This window comes from Trichoplax adhaerens, genomic scaffold, assembly GCF_000150275.1.
Source record: "Trichoplax adhaerens TRIADscaffold_17 genomic scaffold, whole genome shotgun sequence".
Classification (NCBI taxonomy): Eukaryota; Metazoa; Placozoa; class Uniplacotomia; order Trichoplacea; family Trichoplacidae; genus Trichoplax; species Trichoplax adhaerens.
Window position 1 is genome coordinate 413,372 of NW_002060959.1, and position 23,461 is coordinate 436,832.

General features: G+C 30.3%; 2 protein-coding genes across 2 annotated transcripts; both read left to right on the plus strand.

Annotated features, from left to right (window-relative positions):
- Positions 1-320: 320 nt before the first annotated feature.
- Positions 321-6,963, plus strand: TRIADDRAFT_60709 (uncharacterized protein; the record flags this gene model as incomplete). Its single annotated transcript, XM_002116650.1, has 4 exons — positions 321-372; positions 3,551-6,472; positions 6,599-6,664; positions 6,911-6,963. 4 exons carry the CDS (start codon positions 321-323, stop codon positions 6,961-6,963), a joined length of 3,093 nt encoding a protein of 1,030 aa, XP_002116686.1.
- Positions 6,964-13,969: 7,006 nt separating this feature from the next.
- Positions 13,970-22,819, plus strand: TRIADDRAFT_60710 (uncharacterized protein; the record flags this gene model as incomplete). The annotated part of the gene is made up of 19 exons (XM_002116651.1): positions 13,970-14,220; positions 14,641-14,712; positions 16,175-16,246; positions 16,811-16,882; positions 16,972-17,043; positions 17,295-17,464; positions 17,588-17,886; positions 18,158-18,427; positions 18,836-18,988; positions 19,083-19,177; positions 19,296-19,464; positions 19,934-20,105; positions 20,243-20,307; positions 20,624-20,663; positions 20,741-20,835; positions 20,966-21,105; positions 21,250-21,533; positions 21,653-21,725; positions 21,868-22,819. 19 exons carry the CDS (start codon positions 13,970-13,972, stop codon positions 22,817-22,819), a joined length of 3,516 nt encoding a protein of 1,171 aa, XP_002116687.1.
- Positions 22,820-23,461: the final 642 nt, after the last annotated feature.

Genomic DNA, 23,461 nt, shown 5'->3' on the forward strand with positions numbered 1-23,461 from the left:
GTATACTTTTTGTAATAATTTAGGTAAATTTGCTGGCAAATAATGGCATCAAAACTCAACTTTACTATCGTATTTTTTGTAATCAATAACGTTGTAAAATTAAAACTGTGCTACATGAATAGATGGAAATACATTAGTATTTTTATTTATCGCTGTACGTATAATATAGGATTCAGAAAACTATTTAAATATCGCAAGAATCGAAATAGAATGATATCGTATTTGATGTTTTTGAGAAATAACCTGCTTAGGAAGAAAACTGAAAAGATATTTCTGAGCAGCAGCAAATGAACAAATAATCTATTGGTAGATAGTTCAATATGTATAGTGATGATTTTCTTAACAATATGGGATTGCAATCCTCCTTAGAAGGTGAGATATTTAAACGTACAATAAAAGGTTCAGTGATGAGTATGTATTCGCCGCTGTCAGAAAGAAATTAGATCTCGATCCTTTATAAAATATTGATTGATATCTGTTCTTTGAATAGGTTAAAAATGTCAACAGAAACTGATACTTATTGTTGTCATTCATTTTATATTACTTTATTCCATTATAAATAATTACGCCGTTAAAGGTGAATTATTAATAATCTCTTACGGTAACGGAAAGAAATAGCATAATTATTTAGCTGTATAGAACTACTTTAATTTATATTGATACTCGATTAGTATATACCTTATATATAGATTCCGGTTATAAGGATATCAATCCCATTTAGAATTATAATTTGAAAATATAGCGTATTGTGCTAGTATACATACAGCGCTTATAATAATATTGAACATTTAGTTCGTATATTGACTTGGCATTTCACTGGTTTATAACAATTAGGGACTATGGAAGCTATTTTGATCATGTCACTTTCGATATCTTAAGACCATATTTTTAATTAAGCTCTAGTTGAAATTAAAATTTAATCGTACTAAAATTGCAATGCGATTTGATAAATATAAGTAAAACCAATTAATCAATCAAGCAGCCAATCAATCGATACTGCTTTTAAATATAAAATTGTTCAGATTTTTAAGAATTTCCCATATTTCTATGATATTTGAATTCTATCCATTGATTAGATACTTTCAATTTTCAATTTGTACTGAAAATTTAGGGAGGGTTTTTAGGAACATGCTAAAAGAATAGCTAGCACTTGCTGCAATTTAAATTTCTATTTGCTAGAATTCATTATCATCCATATATAAAAGATTTTGTTCTATTGTTATAATACATTAAATGAGAACATACCCGATATTGTAGAAATAAGGGAATATCTACAACAATATCGATTTAATGCCGTTATGATTTAGAAGAAAAATAACAACTGGAGTAAACTAAACAATTTTTTAGTTCTCCTTTTTATATATTCCAATAATGTAAAATTACTACGTGTATATTATTATTAGAAATGTGTAGAATATTTAAGAATTTTAGCGGATTAATAATCTATCCATTTCATACCTCATTTTTGCGATGAATTTATTTAACTTTATTTTGACTAATTAATTATCAGTTCTGTAATTGGTATTCAAAAAGACTATCCTATTCCTAATTTATGAATGATATAAGGTCATAACAAGCAGGCTAACATTTGTTTTGCATTTGAATCATTGTGTGTAGGTATACAAAGTCTTATATAGCACAATAATATTGTTATGTAGATGATAATAACCAAAGTACGTAATTAGTGATAGTTTCAGTTCAAATGACGCTATTAAAACTATGGTGCAAAATTATCTATTGAATTATTTTATTCGGCTACAGTCAGATTAAACTTCATCCTATTGCTAAGCTTCATATAGCTACATATTTTAACAAACATCTATCTATAAGATATTAGACATGCATAAGATAGGCAAGTATTCTAAAGGTGTAACAATGTGTTCAATTACTATTTCATTCTAAATACGTAATAAATTACTGTGAACACGAACGAAAATATCTGATATTTAAGGCTAATAAATATTTATTTGTTTTTAAAAGCTATAATGTAAGTTCTAATGTTTTTACAGGAATCGAATAATTGTGTAAAACACTATTATTCTGTTTTAATAATGTTACATAAAGTATTAAAGGTATTTTATGTATAGATATAAAATATTAATTGATTTGATAATTCTATTAAGTAATAAACTAGAATAAGAATAATTGTCTATAATCCATGGAAAGATCAATAGGGAAAACTGTCACGAAACTATTATGTTTAGGTCATAACAAACTTACGAATAAATTTATCCTTCTGATTGGCATTACTTAAAATAAACAATTGTTTAGGTGAAATAACTGTACATGGAAGCAATTTATTGCTAGTTATCTTTTAGACTTAAAATTAAAATGGCCCTTTATTATTACTATTTGGGTGGAGGGACAACGTTCCAATTTCTTTGATACATTTAAATCTACTCTGAGAGCCATTATTTCATATAGTAAATTATTAAGTTTATAGGTTTATAAAAAACATACTTAGCAATATTTTTATCGGATCTTATTCAATCTGAATCAGAATGCTGACGATGAAATGGCAATAATTCAATTACTACCTTTCAGCGATTTACATGAAAAAAGACTTAATCCTATGTAATCTATACTGTAACGGAATGTTTAATTCTTCAACACAGTCGTATATTTAAACCCTAGGTAAAATATGTACTGTGTTATTGACTTTGTGTAGTCTTACTATAGTTATGACGTCCAAAGGCAGAAACTTCCTGCTCATTAGTTACAATGTCGTTATGAATGGAAAATGATTGTCTTTTCGTTATTTTAGGTATTTACAATTATCGTCATGGTAATCTCATCTTAATTCGCCACTTTATAGACGTTAATATTTATTTTTATAAAGTATTGTTCCAGGTGTTAATTATGCTCTGATGAATAATTTATATGAGGTAGAAATAATTACTTTCATCCTTTGCCTGGTGTATATATATATCTTCTAAAGAAATGAAAGTTTGCCATATGCAGTTTGCATTAAAAGATGAAAGTTAGGACTTACATTCTATGCTAATATAAGTTGCAATTCCTAATTTCAATCTGTGAAATAACTGAAAGTCACATTGCAATGTTGGTGGTGTAAGTATTAATATCCATATCCACAGAATACTATTTCGTTATCCTATCTATTACCTGGTTTGGGTTGTTCTACAAAAGTCAACAGAATTAATCTTAGAAAAGATTTCAACAAATTTGATTGCAAAATTATCAGCATCACCAACTTTAAACTTGAAATTTACTCTCAAAGTCAACTGAAATTCATTTCATACATTGATTCTATGTACTTGTGCAAGTGATTATCAAAATTCGCATCATTATTTTAATAGAATAATTTTTATTTAGTCTATATCTCTATAAATGTTTTAAGATTTATTTTTGTTAATTGCGTTATCGAAACTACTATTCGATATCACTTACTATCGCTTGATATTTCATTCGCGTGTCGCCAACATAAACCAGTTGAGATTCTATTCAGCTAAGTAATCGACCAATCTAAGGAAGAATATGGACACAACTCTAGAGTCGGTAAAGGATGAGATTCATTCTTTTTGTCTAAAAGGTCATCAGGCTTTTAGTCAGGGATGTCATCATCAAGCTAGATCACATTACATGGAAGCAATGGAAACAGTAAATGGTTTAGATAGCGAAAGCATTGATCAAGATCGACTACTATGTGATTTGTACATCAATATATCATCAACTTTCCGAGAGCAACATCAATTAGTTCAGGCACTAAAATATTGCGATCTGGCAGTCAAATTAGCAGAAAGAATGGACGATCAAATCCGATTAGCAAGGTGTTTCGATAGTTTAGGCAGTATCAATAGAAAAAATGGAGTGTATGAAGAAGCATTAGCCCACTATGATAAATCGCTTGTTATAAAATTAGAAATTGTCAGTGAGCATAGCTTAGATGTTGCTGATACCTTTCATGGAATAGGAGAAGTTTTCTTCATCCAATCTAAATTTAAAGATGCTTTATCTATGTATAAGAAATGCTTAGCAATCCGATTAGATCTACTGGAAAAGGATCATTTATTTGTAGCTGAAGCTTACCAATCTATCGCTAATGTCTATGCTATACAGTATGAATACGAATACGAAGATGCTCTTTCTCTATATCAGTTATCTCTTGATATTCGATTGAAAATGTACAAAAATAATAATTTACTCATTGTTCAATCTTATAACAGTATTGGTCTACTTCATTTCTATAAATACAATTATGAATATGCTTTAGCGATGTTTAAGAAATCTCTCAGTATCATTAACGAATTATCCATGAGCAATAATATCAATAGTACTCCTATCTATGATAATTTGGGTAATTTATACTTTCATCAGGGCAAAATTAAAGAGGCATTATCTCTATTAGAAAAATCACTCCAGATTAAGATTGAAAATCTAGGCAATAATAATTTAAGTATAGCAATTACTTACAATTACATTGGAAATATTTATCATTATCAATTAAAACACAGCGACGCTATATCAATGTTTCAAAAATCGCTTAAAATTAAACAAGAAATCTTAGGAAATAGTAATATTGAAATAGTAAAGTCATTGGATGGCATCGGTAACGTCTATTTGTATCAATTTAAATATAAAGAAGCACTCTCTATGTATCAAAAATCGCTAAAAGTTACTTTGGAATTATTAGGAAGTAATACTTTAGGTAGTGCAAGATCCTATGCCAATGTTGGACTTGCTTATTTTGCACTATCCAAGCGCGCTGATGCTTTATTAATGTATCAAAAATCTCAAGATATTTTATTGGAAGTTTTAGGAAATGACAATATCCATATGGCATATTCCTATTTATGCTTGGGACTCGTTTATTATCAGCAGTTACAGTATCATTCTGCTCTATCGATGTTTGAAAAATCATTAAAAATACATATAGAAATTTCAGGTCATGATGCATTAGAGGCAGCTTCTATGTATTATTTTATCGGACGTCTCTCTATCGATCAACAAAAGTATCAAGAAGCTATTTCAATGTATCAAAAATGTTTACACATAAGATTAGAAAAACTGGGAAATAATCGATCAGAAATTGCTGATATTTATTATGCTCTCGGTTTAATCTATTTCCAACAATTGAAATATAAAGATGCTCTATTTATGTATAAGAAATCATTAAATATTCGCTTAGGAATAGTAGATAATAAAAAATCTCCAAGCGATGAAGTAAATAATAAAATAGGTATCACCTACCAGCATCGTACTAAATACCAAGAAGCTCAATTATTGTATCAGGAATCTCTCAACGAAGGATTCGAAATTTTAGGAGATTATCGTTTAGGAGTTTCTTCTCTCTATTATGATATTGGACTCATCCATACCAAACAGTTTCAATATCAAGATGGCTTGAATATGTTTCGAAAATCGTTAGCAATTCAAATTGAAGTATTAGGAACCGATAATCTAAATAATACTAAGCTACAAGAAATAATGGGGCTATTATATAAATATCAGTTTTCATATGAAGAGGCTTTGCATATGTATCAAAGTGCTTTCCATATTAGATCAAAACTGTTGGGTAATAACAGTTTAGACGTAGCTAAAAATTATCTAAATATTGGAAAACTACACTGTGATAACTTTAGATATCTAGATGCTTTAACCGCATTTGAAAAATGCCTCCAAATTCAACAGCAACTACTAGAAGATAATCACATCGATATTGCCAATACTTTTAATTATATTGGGAGAATCTATAAGTATTTACTGAAAAGTAAAGAATCTTTGAAGTACTATGAGAAAGCTCTAGACATAGCGTTAGATACAGCAGGTAGTAAAAATCTTCATGTTGCTGAATCGTATCATGGACTGGCAGATGGATATTTTATGCAACATAAATTTAAGGATGCATTATCTAATTATACAGAAGCTCTCAACATTCGGCTAGAAATAGTTGGAAATCAAGATTTAGCGGTAGCTCAGTCGTATTATGCTATCGCTAACATTCATTTTTATCGATCCAAGTATAGGGATGCCCTCTCCATGTACCATAAATCTCTAGATATTGTAACTAAAACTTTAGGAACTAACAATTTAACTGCTACCATCATTTATAATGGTCTTGGAAATGTATACGCTAGACAGTCAAAATATGAAGTTGCTATATCAATGTACCAGAAATCGATCAAAATTGGAATAAAATTAATGGGATATAATTATAACTTGATTCTAGCTAATTCATATCATAATCTTGGATTAGCTTACGAAGATCAAAGCAAATATGCTGATGCTTCTTTGATGTATCAAAAATCTCTCGATATTCAACTACAAATATTTGAAATCAATCACCCAAATGTTCGCGAAACAAATGATATCATTTCTAGTTTAAATCGCAAACTGATGCAACCCAATTCCTCAGCTAGTGTAAGCCAAATATCAGTTAAAATTCGAAACAGAGTTCGGCAGCGTGGTTCAATCTACCTCTATTTATCTGGTGTTCCGGCCTATCCAGCAAAAGGTTCAGGAAAATAGAAATTGTTAAGATTGATTTATTAAGTAGCATTTATCACCAAATCTTTTTTCGAGTGACTGTAATTCTTATGATCTATATTCGTTTAATCTTTGCTTTTACTGATCATGCCAGCCGACAAAGCCGTAATCTTACCCAATTCCGAAAGAATTTGCGATCGCAATAGTTTTAATATGGCAGGTGAGTAAATCAATAATACATATTTAAGTTTTAAAATTACAATTTATTAGAAATTCAATTAATGATATCCCTGAAATAGGTTAAAGAGTTTAACTTTACCACTGCAATAGATATATACTTTTTGAAAATTATTAAGCAATCTTTTTCCGTTTCGTGTGTACAATGTAGATGAAAAGCAGTCAGCGGCTGATCATGGTTCAGGATTGGTTAGAAATCTATATCTAAGCTTCATTTACTTATTTTTAGTTAGACTATATGCAACTGTTGATTTAAAGCGATTAATGGCAATCGGATGGTAGTGTAGTAGCCTTTTAAAATAGTTGCCATATAACCAAAAATTGGTTATAGACGATTAAAATAAGCTCAAATGCCAGTTGTTTAGATTATTATTTTTATCTTACTATAATTTTGCAACTATAAGATAATGATCTTGGCAATTTATAAAATTAATCGCTACTTCTTCAGATAACACACATCGATTTTCTTTTGTTAATTAGAATGTTGATATCAGAACAAAAACCAGAATGTGTATGATTCAATAGCGAAAATTTTGGGTAAATGTCAAGAATTCAAGATCAAGTATTTATAGTTGTACCGACAATGCGACCATTTCCATAAAGCACGAAAAAATTTATACGCGATGAATGTCTCTTATCAGCTAGGATTCTTTCAGGATGTAGATTTGATTACACGTGTATAAATTTCGAATCCATGCTACACTTTTGTGTAATGCACTAATCTATAGTATTGGATTTAATGAAGTTTATATATGCGTATTGTCGAACATATTATATCGTTATGCTAGTGATAAATGTATCTATTTCAATATCCCTTTTCTCCAAAAGAAACCATTTCCAATATTTAGTCTTTCTAATCGTGATGTATAGAATTATCATAAAAACATTTTAAAATCAAATTTACTTTGCTGTCTTTCGACGATGTACAAAAATGCAACAATTTCATACAAGTTTTAAATAATGGTCTGTACTATGAGGCCTTTATAAAATGAAAATTTGAAATACACCCAAAACATAGCGATTGCACCTTATAGTATTGCTTTGTTTATATTAGATGAATCCTGCATGAGAATTAATAGTTGCAGACTATATTTCGGCATTTATCCCAGCGTTATCTATATTATAAGCACTTGCTTCTAAACATGATTCTGTTGAAATACATTTTAGAATCATTTTCCTCATAGGAACTTTAACTTAAGTTTTACTATGTTCTTAATAGTTTCGAAAATCAACAATCTGCTAAGATTTAGAAACTAATCACTTTAAATATTGAGATATACGGTAAAGCATTTGTTTACTTCTGGTAACTTACCATTTGATTCGGTATAGAGCTTTAAGCATGAAAGTCTAATTGTTAGATATTAAATTTTCGTCTTGTGTTGCAATGAAAATTTTATTTGACAAAGATTTTGTTCTTAAATGGTTTTGACGTAACATATGTATCTAAGACTATTGTTATACGATAAAACCACTATATGCCATATGCTATCGTAAATGAAAAGTGTGACTTAAAGTTAATTGCAGTTCTAATACGTAATTAATGTGTTCACGTTAGGATATTATTTCCAAATGGTTGTATCTTACTAGATCTATGTAAGTCGAGCGTTCTGCTAGTATCTATTTATTACGGTGTATCATAATCATCCAAATTTCGACGAGATTATATAAGTAATTCTTTTACTTCTATCCCTGTTATACCAAGTTTCAAGTGAATATATCTCGATTGATATTTTAAAATCTTGCGTAGTAAATCATCAAATAGCGAAATTAAATTTTTTCCATTAGTTATTTCGAATCAATGATAAAATGTTTAATTTTACGTCAATATGCTTTGAAACAGCTTTACCAGTTAAGCAATTATTGACTAATAATTAATACTATTGAATAGTCTAGATAAGTTCATATGCTACATTTTATGTTAATTTTGTTGCTCTTGTGGTTAATATGATGGTACCAAAAATCATTATATTAGAGAATTAATAAGTTAAGTATCATACCATATATATCAGGAAAGCAGCTAGATAATAATTATTTTCAAATACTTTTCTCAAGTTCTATCTGATATTGACTTCATCATGATGTAGTTTAAGCTTGGCACAATTTCAGTGTCAGATTTAATCAGCTCGAAAGTATAAAGTACAACTGGTACTATAAGCTGGATATAATTAGTCTAATTGTAGGGTATTGAGATTACATTGTGATTCTAGTATATTCTTAAAAAAATATGAATCTAAGTATTCTATATTGTTCGTAACTGTAGAAATAATTTCGTTGTCCGCATTAGATGAAAACATAGTTTGTCATGTCTAGATATTTATTTCACTTACGGCCTCACCTATTTCTTACAGCCATTCGATATTTTATGGACTATTACGCTGGATGTAATTAGCATAAGCGTAGTATATTAAGATTGTAACGCAATTTTAGTTTCTCTTTGAAAAATAGAAGTATTCTATGTTTTTCTCAAATATAGATACGATTTAATTTTTGCTACCCGAAATATCGCGCCGCAAACATTATTTGGATGCTTCGTTAATTATTTCAGTTAGAATCTCACCATTTTGTCTAGCCATAGGATACTTCATGGGACTATTATTACTTTCAAAACTATGAATACTGCTGATTTTACCTTTGATTTTGCTAGTTGCAATAGTTGTAATAGTTGCAATGTTGATACTTCCACATTACTTCATGCAGTGAAGGTTTATTTTTAGAATTTTTCTTCAAGCATTTTATTATTTTAATAAGTAATGTATTTTTAAAATAACTTAATTTGATTTTACTACGGAAGATTTAACTTAATATCGTAAACCCGACTTCATTATTCGGATTGGAACAAAAAATATTTTATAGCACAATTTTGATAAGAATTTCACGATATTAGGTTGTAATTTATGTGATATATTTAGTCAGTATAATACTCATGCTCTTATCAAGGTAAAAACTTGTAGCCAATTTTGATTAAAAAATACAGTAGAAATAGTGTTACTTTGCTATTGAATACAGTGTAAACTGGAACGTTTCGATCTAGGTGCTAATTTAAGATTGTTAGTCCGTCTTAGTCTTTTTTATAGTTATATATTATATAACGTAGAAAAGCATAGTTTGTATATTTAGAAATGTTGGGAATCTAGAGTACAATTTATCAGATCATATGTATTTAATTTCCAGCTCGTTTGGAATGCTTTAGAAAAGTAATTTGCTAGTCTGGTACCACCAACTGCTCTGCGTAGCATATAAAAAGTGGCGTAGTTCAGTAGAAAAGCAGTTCAAGCCTTAGCTTAAGATAGAAGGTGAAGATTAGGATTTTCCTAAATTCGTGAGTAAGTCATAATTTACGTAGGCAGTTTGATTAATTGTAAAATACAATTATGCCTTTGTTGTCTAGCAATCTAGACATTATTAATATTCTTAATTTCAATTATCAATTACCAATATGATCAATTAGCTTAATACTAACGAAATCTGTTTAATTAGCAAGTACAGTGCTTTGCTCCGTAACAGAGGTACCTCCCTTTAATTTTCTAGTGTTAGAATTCCAAAAATTTTAGTTTTACTCACAAATTTTCCTCCATTATTACTTTTACAATAAATTATCTGCTTGTTACGGAGTAACTTTTGCATAGCTATCGTGGCACAATTTTCATAAGATAACTAATCTAAGAATGAGTTCACATTAATTTATCTATGGTTTTTGCGCATATTTATTAAATAATAGATAACTGTTTAGTTTAATAATGATCCTTACAATCTGATAATATTAATAAAGTTTCCATTTTCTAGTACGTCATTTTGTTATTCTCCAAAATAGCAACTTCTCCGACCGCTCGGACTTTCTATTAGCCTAAGAAAATGATAAATGTTACAATTATGAGATAACATCGCTGCAAGTATTGTATGATACAAGAGAAATATCTATAAATGTTTTTATCAAGTAATGTTATTATCTCCAGCATCATCATAGCAGCCAAAGTGACTATAACTATGAATTATTGTAGTCTATAGTAACAGTATTTAATAGTCAAAATGCTCATTTTAAGCTATTACTAAGTCAGTGTGACGTCAAATAAATCAGGACAGTAACCATAGCAACGCGATAGGCGTAAAATATAATTCTCTTATCAATCAATCCTTAACCATTAGGAACTTTATGCCTTAGTACAAGTTTCAATAACAAAAATGTTGGTTATTATTAAATCATCAATTCTATTTTTTTAAATATTTTTAAGTATCTGCTTCCATTTTATGAAAATCTGCACACACAATGACAGTCTATATTTTTACCGGTATACTAGTCCCTCAAACTATCACACACCAAATGACACTCTCTATCAGTTCAAGTGTTAAAATAACCATTTGTACATTTTGCTTGTGTAATTAAATAAGAGTATGGAGCGAATCAAAGATTGTTTGTTTAATGCTAATGTTCACACATCGATTATATTATTACAATACGGATGACTTGATCGAATCGGCTAGATTTTTAGGCGGTTGCAGCTAAGTAACGTATAGAAAATAAGGATTGCTATGCTTTCAATTATCAGGTCACTATGAACATAGAAATCGGATATAATTTCATTCAATCTATTCTTAATAGAATACGTGGATTGTTTTGCTTATTGTAAAGATAAGGCGCAAAGCAATCACTTTTAAGTAAGGTTGCTACAAATAATGTAGTCGACTATAATTTCTTCTCATTTATTCCTACTCTCAATCTTTTTATCATTAATAAAAATCTCGTATTAGGTTGTGACAGTCTTATATACTGTATTAGAGTAGAAATATCTATGTTAGGATAATTCTGTTAGCCTATCCTCATTTAGTTAACTTCTAATTCGGATATACTGTGTTTTAATATAGCACTGACTTTTTATGACAGAGACATATATATATACACATACTGAATTAATAGTTATAATAGGGAATGCAAATCATCTACTTACAGTTCAAATCATTGTGATTGTAACTTACTTATGGTAGATTGTAAATTATCATGGAAATGTTGCGTGGTAAGACATATCATAATTTATCTATTCTATATTAGTTATCAGATTTCTATGTTCGTAAATACTGTTGTTTGCATTAAGGAAGCAGTAGCTAAAATTAATATCTAATTCAGTGAATGATTCCAAAGTTAGTCGTACCAACTATGACTCGTGTACTATTGAGGAATAGTATATAAATGCAGTATATCGTGTAATAAAGAGGATTCTCAAACTTAATGTTTAACGTAAAATATGAGGCGTCTAAGTCTTTTTGTAGTCTGCTAGTAGAGCAAAAGTGTTTCTGATAGTGCAGATATCGTTACTTGATACGTGGTTCAAGGAATTGACTTATTGATCGTACATTACGTTATCTTGCTGCAAAGCTGTTTTGTGACATAGGTATCATACAGTTATCATGACATTAGATGCCATCAAAATTAACCCAAATGCTAAATACTGGTATACTTATGGAAGCAGAAGCATTATAAACTTAAAAAAGCTTGTAATATTAACTTATTTAGTTTTATAAATCCTTTTGAATCAAGTATTCAATCAAGTTTTTTCTCTTATTGATAAGAGATAATATAATCTAATTGCCTTGCATAAACGTAAAATATAGCTTTCATTCATTCTTGTCGAGTAGCTTCCGTAGATAGTTTCGAGTTAGGTTCTCTGATTAATACTGGAAATGATCATTTAATTAGATATGCTAAATTTTTTACATTATTTTTCTAATTTGAGGCATCCATGAAGGAACGATGATAATTATACTAATCCAATTACAGGTATAGAATATGCAAACTAGCCTAGAAATTCAGTTAATATTGCAATAAAAATGCTACGGGGGAGTAAATTATCCTAATACAATGCACAAGAATACACCTCTAAATTTTTATATGACCAGCAAGTATAAGGTCTAATCAAATCCTTAAAAAGTTATGTGAGAATATGCTTACGAGAAATTACATATGGCACAGTTTTATTGCAGCATGAAACATGTTAGTGACTTTGCAGCTGAATCCTTTTAGTACTATCATTCATCTGACGACGTTAAAACAATATCATTCTTAGTGGCTGACCTTACTATCCTTGTGACAGTATACCACAAGTACCCTGACGTTTTCTTGCTTATTAATGTAAACTGGATCATTATAATTTAATTGGTAAGCTACTAGTTCTTTTTCTTACATTATAGCATAATCCTATGTTATCTATAAACAATAAGCATGATTAATAAAATGGTGATGCATAAAATTCTCCATTCACTTGATTCTATACAGAACTAAGGCTGATCGGCAAGGGACCATTAGTAATCAGCTACTTGGCCATCAACACTAATTACTAAAGACGTTTTAATTATGATGCTTAATGTAAAGAAGGCCTAATTTAAAGCATCTTAGTATCAGAAAACTATTATATTATTACCAAATGCATGATTAATTGTTATTTAACCACACCTTTCTCATTCTGATCTTTGTTATCCTTATTATTAACGACTGGCTTTGATATGCAAAATAGATTGGTTCGAATCCATTATCTTATTATCCATTAGTCAGTAATATTATCTGCTCATTCTCATGACATCGTCCAAATCATTTTGACAACGGAAGAACATGTTCATAACTATTCATAGTTAGTATAGACATTTCTGAAATCCAAGTATTCCTATCTTTGATGGAAAGTTTACTCTAAAAGCGTTATATTAATACTGAACATCAGCTGAATGAAGAATTTGTATTATTAGATTATAATTTAACAGCTTCACGGCAATTTCATTTCATTTGAAACGGTGTCAGATACTCTAAAAGTGATTAAAGGCGGTCAATTTTTTGTCAATTTACCAATTGAAAATACATCAAAGGCTTCTAAGAGTTTTCGCTTTGGATGTGAAGCTATAGCAATTTTGCTCAACTTTATTTCTGTCCTATCTTATCAATCTACAGGTGGCATTATCTTCTATCGCTATGAAGTCAATTAATTTACTCTGATTAAATTGAAGTTACTAGATCGAAGCGTATTGCCGTCCAATAAGAGGATTGCATTTCTATTGCAAATCTAACTACCACTAGGAATGTCCTATATCCTACGCTTCTAAGGAGAAAAAAAGATTGCCTCTAAAACGGATATTCAAGATTTAAACGACTCATAAAATAGGAACTGATCAAGAAAATCTTGACTAGCTCATCTCCTTAGTATATTTATTTTACAATTTATCTCTGGAAGCTAGTTTTGCCTCATGAACTATTCCGAAACACCTATCCTACTTTTACGATTCTAATCTACCTAACCCAATTGATCTCCTGATGGATTTTCATATCAATTGGGTATATCAGCTTCTACTATTCCTCATTAGTTTATACCTTAAGCTATCCTTGGTGGATGGCCAATGTCCGCCAAATCTACAAGCATTAAATTGTAATTGTTCAATACTGCAGCAAGCTAGGATTAATGGTGGCATACGTAATAAACTAACGAGAAATGTTTCATGTCGAAGTACTTCTATCCGTATCATGCCCGTTTTCGAACAGCCATTTGCATCAACGATTGGATCTTTGTAAGTTCTTAAATAGATAAGATCTAAATAAAACTTATACGAAGAATTATTATTTTTCAGTCAGTTTATGAGTTATCTCGCAGTAATTCTCAAAATCCACTAAAGTTTCCGTAATCGATAAATAATTATATGAGAAAGGTATCAAAATCAGGCGAGATAATTTCCATTCTTAGCTGCTTAGTTCTCTAAAATAGCTATTTTTAGAAAAGCGATTTTCGTTGTATGATTAGCATACTTTACTCATGACTAAGGTGGCTTAATTTATCAGAAATATTTGCAATATGAATGTAGAAACAACCTACAGCTTGAATTCCTTCTAAGCATATTGCACATTTGATATCACTAAGAATAGTCGCTTAATATCTAGTAACATACTGTTGAACGATGATTTAATGAATTAATACTTTTCTACACTTATAGGGATTTGTCTTTAAATAATTTTCACGAAATTCAAGATCAAGCATTTATTAACTTAACTGCAGTAACCTATATGTAAGTATGAATTAATTAATCACAGCTTATGGTATAGTAGATTATAACATAAGGAGAAAAAATATAAAAAAAGGTATTCCGGGGAATTAGCTTAATTTATCGGTTTTGCCTTGCTACTCATTTGTATCTGTTCTTATTTGTATATAAAAATTTACTTATTTCCTAAGCGGTTGTTACAATGATTCTAATAAGTTGACTTCGAAATCAGTCAGTAGACTTTCTACATTTTTTTAAGCTAACAGCCTGGAGTATATCATAATATGTTTCAACTTCTATTTTTATATCTATTTCAACCGCCTAAAGATCCAATTTTAGTTTCAATTATAAGAGTAGTAATAATGAAGACATCTAATCATCATCAAGCCTCATTAGGTTTCATCGACTGTTATTAAAGAACATTAGATACCGTGAATTAGAAATAAACACCACGCAGTTCACAGTTGTCTTAGATCTACATCAATATCTAAACTGCTACAAATTTTAGTATTTTAATCCCATCCGCTAGGTCGAATATAACAGATTCCAATATTTGCCTTATGAACATACATTCCCAATCCTTCTCGCCATCATAGTAAATTATTCACAGGTCATTCTCGTCGTAATAATAGTAGAATGAGATGTATGGTTTTGACCTCAATTCCACAAGAGCGAAGACTTCTTAGTTGAACCTGCAATAATCTGCACTATAAAGAATACTATTCTTCTGCAAAGAAATACTTTGTTGCCTGCATCAAGTATAGCTCCTCAAGACTATTATTTATTACATAATATAGCATGATTTCTGTATCAGCTTTTATACTAGCTGATAAGTCCTAGTTAATACCATTAACTTTGAAACCTTCCCATGAACTAAATGATGATCTTACTTGCCATTACCCAATGAAGACTGTAGGATTTACGAACTTAGATATCTGAATGACTAATACAAATAGCCAGATTACATAATTTCCATACATGGGGCATTCTGGAGTTAACATCCAATCTGCATAAAGTAATTGATTGTAGATTATTCTCAACTTTCATATGAGATGACCATTAATTTCGGTAACATAGTCTGGCAATAATGCTCTATGATCTGAATTAATTACTGACGAAATAATGGTTAAACAACAAAAGTGTCTTAATGAAGATACAACTTTCTTGATCTATATAATACAGTGAATTATAAGACAGTAATATACTATTATAGATTTTAACAATATTCAGCTGTAAATGCTAGAAAAATTTACGAGACTAGAATTACGATACTTATCCAACATACTATACTACATTTAGCACGTTAGTTCTCTTTTTACTTGGCGATGTTTCTATATTACGTAACTGTTAATACATCGCTAGCAGAACTACCGCACATTTTGTTCATCTATCATGTTATAACCAAATTTAAGTAATCTACTCTTATTTTTAAATTTGCTCCATAAGGAGACTATAAGGCCTTAGTCTATTTATTGCTTTTTTTCAGTAATTTAGAAGGCAGCTTTTTATCAGGAATACAAAGTAAAGCATTTTCTAACTGCAAGCGCCTGAAAAATTTGTAAGTCAAATATTGTAATTTTAAATTATCCTAATTTAAATTCCTTTAATTCGCTAATTATGGCGGCAACGATAGCAAATAATTTCAGTAATTCGGATGAGAGTTTATAAGGAACTTTACGGAACTTATTTCATTAATAATTCATTTTACTTTCCTTAATTAATGAATAATTATCTGGCGTATGATGAAGAATACTACGAAAAAATCAGTTTACTAGTCTTCCACCAAGGCTATTTATCCATTCTAATGCACTACAATATTTGTAAGTTATATCATTTATTTGCTATGATTGAATTGATGTTAGTCTATATCTAAGGTTACAATATATTTAAGTACTTTACCTGCCGACTATTCTGGTTTACTTTACATCATTTTGGCAATTATCGATGTTCACTTTGTCAGTTTTTCATAGCAACGTATGCTGTCGTTAAGATAAAATGAGGACAGAGTACAGGACTTTGTCTTTCCAAAATAATTCTTTGTCACAGTTTTACCGTAAGATTTCCTAGATGCACTATCTAATCGTTACTATAATCTCATATGGTTTCAATTCGTTACTTGTAGAGATTTGTCCGGAAATTTTATAAGGTATCTGCATGCGGATACATTCTACAATGCTAAAGCATTAACCTCACTGTAAGTATCAGTGGTGAATTTACTTAGATCTACGTTCCTTAAAAGATTATTTTGCTGCATATCTTATTCGTATATTATCATTTTTCTAGAAATTTAACAAATAATCTTCTAGAAACATTGCCGCTACAAACATTTAGCCGTTTAGACTCTCTCAAATTTCTGTAAGTAGCATCAAGACCATTTACATTATCTATACTTGTCAGAAAATTGGAATTAGCAATTACAATTAGCAGTTCAGATGTCAAATCCAATTCTATCACGGCACATTTTATGCCATAGCCCAGTCTAATAGAATAATTTTTGATGAGATTCATGTGACGATTATTAATATCCTGGAAATTGGTAGTACACATTAGTACTTGTTTAAAGATATACTGAATATTTATTAATTCTATTTTGTTTTAAATTAAAGTAATATCGATAGCAATCCGCTAACATGCGACTGTCGGCTGCGTTGGTTGATGGCATGGGTAAAATCAACTCGGATTAATTTGTCTCTATCGCAGTCCGCAAAATGTAGTCAACCTTACTCTATTCAAGATCGAATGTTTAGCAGTTTAACTTGGAAAGATTTAGCGTGTGGTGAGTCTAGAAACAGTGAAATGGAGTTATCACGTTATTAATTCATTTTCATCATCTCTCATATTTTTATCTGAATGCATTAGAAAAACTTAAAATTTAAAATTTGCAATTTATCATTTCTAGGTCCACCTGCAATGAAATCCAAGCCTGCAGACAGTCAACTACTATTTCATAGAGATAAAATTACTTTACGGTGTCAAGCGAGTGGAGATATATATAGTACTGAAATGTCTTGGTTATTCCATAAGCACAAAATACCAAATGCTAGAGTTATTAACCATACGGCAGTTAAAAATTATAGTCAAATTTATACGTATACCGTAGAAACGACACTGACTCTAGATCTTATTGACTCAAGTGCTGCTGGCCAATATATATGTGAATTTCGAAATGAAGCTGGTAAATCAGTTGCGAAAACACAGGTAATTAATCGCTACAGTGTCTATCATATTTTTAAAAAGGACGATGACAAAACAATAAATAGTAGATATCAAATTTACACCTGTTTAATAGCGTCGCCAAAGAAAGGCTATTCATTCCCTGCTTTATCTTTATTTAGTTAGCTATACTCAGTATCGATTTGTAACTAGCTAAAATAGCATAATGCCAAGCCTTCGAATGACAATCTACTTCATATTTGTATACAATTTTTTCTGCTAATACAGTTTATTTGAACTCTATCCTTTTAAATAGATTTATGTAGCCAGTTCTGGTGTTAAATTTTGTAATGCTTCTACGACGCAAAGCGATAAGGGTACATTTAACTGGCCACAGACGATGGGACAAGTTACTGTGCATTTACCTTGTCCGAAAGGAGCACAATTTGACTCTCAGCAAAGTTCAGAATCTCAGCAAGCAACAGTTCGTCGAAGCTGCACGAAATATGGCGCCTGGAACTTGATGGATGATAGCGATTGTCAATTCCAATATTTTCTTACGCAACAGCTATTTCTGTTATCCCGGGTAATTATTTTTGAGAGTTTATTCGTTACATGTCTAATTAGTTATTTCCAATTTGCATTTGATACTACTAAATTGTCGATATTAGCGATGAAATAACTCGTTAGTTAGTACAGAATTTACTTTTAACAGTTTTCTTGTTAGTATTTAATATTGCACTAATTACTATCTGGAAACTTTGTAATCCTATAGGATGTAAATATTACGGACTTACATTTTAGAAATTTTGTAGTCTAATATTTGTAAACTTATTAAGTATGGAACTATGAACAAGATTAATGATCAATTCTGTCAAGAATAGCTTATTAGTCAAATGCAATCACTACAGTACGATTTAATAAGTAGAATTCAATTGAATACCAACATTCCCACTATCAATGATTATAATTAATCAACTATTTTCTTCAATAGATTATTGTCAACGGTGATGCATCAGCTACTATGGTTGGGACTAAATTTCAAAAATTAATCATTCAACATTATTCCCTTGTTCAACCCACTGATGTCTACTTAAGCTCGTTGATCTTAGAAAACTTGCAAACAGTAGCCAAGAGCAATACGAATGTAAGTTTTTGCATGGCTTATCCATTACTGGTAACTAATAATATAAAAATGTTTAGAATATTCACAATTATCTTGCTTCTATCTGCTATTTTAGGTTATGATGGTAATTATAAATGCAATCAATCTTTTCATGTCTAGTAAAACTAGTGCTTTAACTGAAGCTCAAGATTTACATAATGCCTGTACAAGGTATAAAATATTAAATGCTTATATTCAGCTAAGAAAAGCTGGTTTAATGATACCCTATTTTTATAAATAAAAGTGTGACAATGTTATTATAACCGCTACTTTATCAATTACTATTTAGAATGATCAATGTGTTACAGCGATTGCTAAATTATATTGCCCCTCTTTCGCCTGGTATCAAATTTAATCAACTTGTTCTGGATAATCTTGCACTAGCAAATATTCAACTCAATCTCGACAATCAATTTCAAAGTATTCTATATGTCTTATTATTGCAATCTGGCCAGAAAGTAATTAATAAAATTACAAGCGAAAACCTTCAGCTTAATCGTGGTGACTTAACTGAAGACTTCTTCAACGATAAGGCATGCTTTTCTAGCTATTTAAAATAACTTAAATAAAATGATTGCTACATATATATATTAAAGTATTGAAACATAATGTAAACTAATCATATGCTTTTAAGATTATTAATCAGAGTCTAAATCAAACGTTAGCAGTTCTCTTTTGTCCTTGAAAAATAATTGATACATAGTAACAGAATTATAACCAAATTTTGTTTCGGTAGCTAGTAGATTGATGACTCAATCTATTTAAGTTCAAATTGTTTGTAATGATGTATTAACGAAATACGAAATATTTAATAATCTCGACGATTTGAAGTTTAAATAGACAGCAACAGTAACAAAAATAGTTTACCAGTTTAAACCAGCACTTATTAGTAATCGAAATTAGAGGATTTCTTTCTCACATTTTTAGAGCATAACTGCAGGAATTTACCTTCCGAAAACTTTTCTACAAAGTGCATTTCCACTTCGTGGAACTAAAAGTCTGCAAGTTCTTATCCTAAGAAATACTAATTTATTTCCATTATCGGCTATACAAAGAAAAAACTATCAGTTATCAGGAAGTGTACTAATAGCGAGAATAGGTCAGTTGTATACATAATGCAATAGCAGAAAAACAATATGAGAAAAACATTCAGTATATCAATATCTAGAAATAAATTTCACATTTTTCCTGATTACAAATTTTTGTAATGGTATCGCAAATTATTATAAATTACAGATGGTGTGGCTATAACAAACTCAACAACTCCATTAACAGTTATTTTAAGACCACAATCGACTAAGGTAAAATTCGATCTACGGCCAGATTTATCTAGTTAAACTAAAATTTCGGCATGCATGATATCGATGATATTTATTACTTGAGTAGCATTAATTGCTTTCTTTTTAAAGTTTTCAAAGTAATTTTGAAACTTTCACATTAAATTAAAGCAGAGTAAATACCGGTACTTAATGTATGATTTATGGTAGTTTTAGCCAAATTTAATCCTGCTAGTGATATAGAATAAATATTAACTAAAGGTTACAATCGAGGGCATGGTAACACGATCTTCTGTTACACCTATGATAACCTAACTTCTTGCTTTAAACCATATCACAGCTAAGAGCGTCTTTTCGAATCAAAACGCAAGCAGATAAAAGTAAGTTCAACAGAGATACTACAATTATGCCGCCAGTTTACAATTTTTTCTTAATCAAATTTCATCTTCCTATTTAGCTGTTAAGCCTACTTGGTCTTCATCAATTTGTCAACAAAGTCCTTCTAAGTTTGTCGCTTCTTGTAAACATATGGCTATATTTGCATTACATGGAGTAAGGACTAAATTCTTTAATATTCTATATTTGGCATAAATACTCGTATTTGAATAATTGTTTTCTGTCTATACTATCGAATGATTACAACATCCATTTTCTTAATCTAATTTTAATTTTACTATCTTAGAATAAAAGCAATAATGGATTAGCATGGCCGGACAATGCGCAACATTTCCATATTCGTCCATTGCAGTCCTTTACTTATGTTTTGATTACCATTGGAATAGTCTTTAATTTAATAATCACTTTAATCTACATTATATTGAGGTAAGAGAATAATGTCCATTTTTGAGGAACAAATAATTTACCTTTTTTCATTGCAAATTCCATTTTGACTATTTACACTTCATATCATTTCGTTAAAAATGTCAATTAAATTATGGATTGTGTGGAATTTCTTTCCTCCACCAGCCAATTTGCAAATCCGTCGAATTTTGCTACTCTACGCACAATTCCAATCCGACTAAACATATGGATAACGGAAATTATAACATCCAGCACATTCTTACTAACATCGCGCTTAACAGAATTGCCAATTTTTTGCTCTATTGCCGAATCATTGCTAAATTTTATGCTGCTTTCATCGATAGCATGGATGTTGGTTCATAATTTAGCTTTGCGCAATATTGTAAATCATACCTTGCAAGGTAGAGATGCATTTTTAACTCACATACGTTATTCCTGTATTGGTTGGGGTAAGTTTGATCCAGATTTAAAGCAACAGTTAAAATCATACGTATTTCAGATATATTACTTTAACTATCTAAAGAAAATCATACGATAGGTCTAACGTTATTTGCTTCGCTATTTTTAGTTGCACCTTTCGTTGCTACAGGCGTTGGTGCAGCCATTCTTATAAGTAATGGCAGCTACCAAGATCGGCAATTGTAAGTTAACATAACCATTAAACTATGCATTAAATTTCATGTTCCAGCTCTAATTCTTGTCTATACTCAAATTTTCTTGTTACATGGGCAAAAATTTTCGCTTGCTGTTGATGGTTATAATGAATTTATTGGGGTTCTATAGTAGCTGTGTTATTCGATTGCAAACGGAAGTTTACGTTTTCCTAATTACTCCAATTGCTGTTGTAACATTAGTCAATTTCTACTTATATGGCTCAACGATCCAACTTTTAAGAGATACAAACAATGTTTTCTCACATCTCAGTAGTAAGGAATCGCAGTCAATCCGTCAACTGCTTTCTGCAACATTAATCAATATGATCTTCTTAGTCTTGGCTATCATCTCGGCTGGTTTTATTTTCCAGCCTAAGCCATCGACCAATCTTCTCTTCCCGGTCTCTTTTGCTATCTTGCTGTGCTTAATTGGTCTCTTCAATTTCATGTATACCATCTGCTGGTCTCAAGAGTTTCTAGTCCATAAAGAATTATTCAAATTATCCTATATTATAGAAACTTGTTGCAGTGCATCCAGTGGCAATTATAACGTAACAGATACTTTGGAAGTGACTAATCATACTACATCCGAGCAAGAATTTCAAAAAGAAGAGCATGAAATGAAATCTTTAACTCCATCTAGATCGTTGACAGTATCTCTTCCCAACCATGATGGCCAAACTAGTAATAGCATTGATCATCCTGTCAGGCTTGTCATATCGCCTCTAAATACCGATGGAATTCGTAGTCGAAGTCCTAAGAATACTTCAGCGGCTACTAGTAGCGTATATAGTGGTAGGCATGGTCGTCAACAGCGCCAATATCTTTCTCGCCAGTCAATTCCAATCTCACCTGATTTTAGTCCAACGGGCCCTAACTTAACCTTAGCAAGTGATTCCAAAAAATCCGAATCTTTATCTTCACTAGAAAACCAATCCATGGTATGGGATGAAGAAGTGATGAATGATAGTTATTATGTTCGTCAAGTTGATCCTGATCAATTTTCATCATCTAGTCATCATCATGAGCGTTCTTTAGCAAGTTCTATAAGTAGTCGACATAATCGAACTACGAGAAGTTAATCAAAAACTTAGCAGCTAGTCTGCGAAATTAGGCAAGTCTGCATTTTGGCAGAAACTTTGTTTGCTCGAATGCAAAGCAATTGCAAAAAATTGACTAAAGTGTTGTTCGTTCCCGACATCGATATTGAAAGGATCTTATTGTTTTATTGGATAGTTTCGAAGTATTTTTGAAAAGTATAAATCAAACTTGATAACCATTAACTTATGTATTATTACAGATTTCTTTTAAATTAGAATTATTTGACGCAGACAAATTTACTATATACGAATAAGTATCTTAATTTGGTAGCGGAGGTCTGCTACATTTCTCTTCCAGAATATTTATGATTGTACACATAATTCAGTTGGTACAGGACTCTTGCTTTAAGGAAAACAGCTAACAAGTTGTTATCGAATAAATGCAAAATCTAACCGTCATGTATATATCTATCGTAAAATAATATTAAGTATAAATGCGCTTAAATAATATATTTTCGAAAGGGATTATTAAACACAATCTGAACGAAAAGTTTTTCTTAAGTTAATATTATAATCAGCTTACACGGCTATAAAATTATTCAAATTTCTTTTATAGATTTAGCTTTTCACATACAAAACACCTTGAAATACTCCTATTTCTTTTCTTGATTTTATGAATTGCAT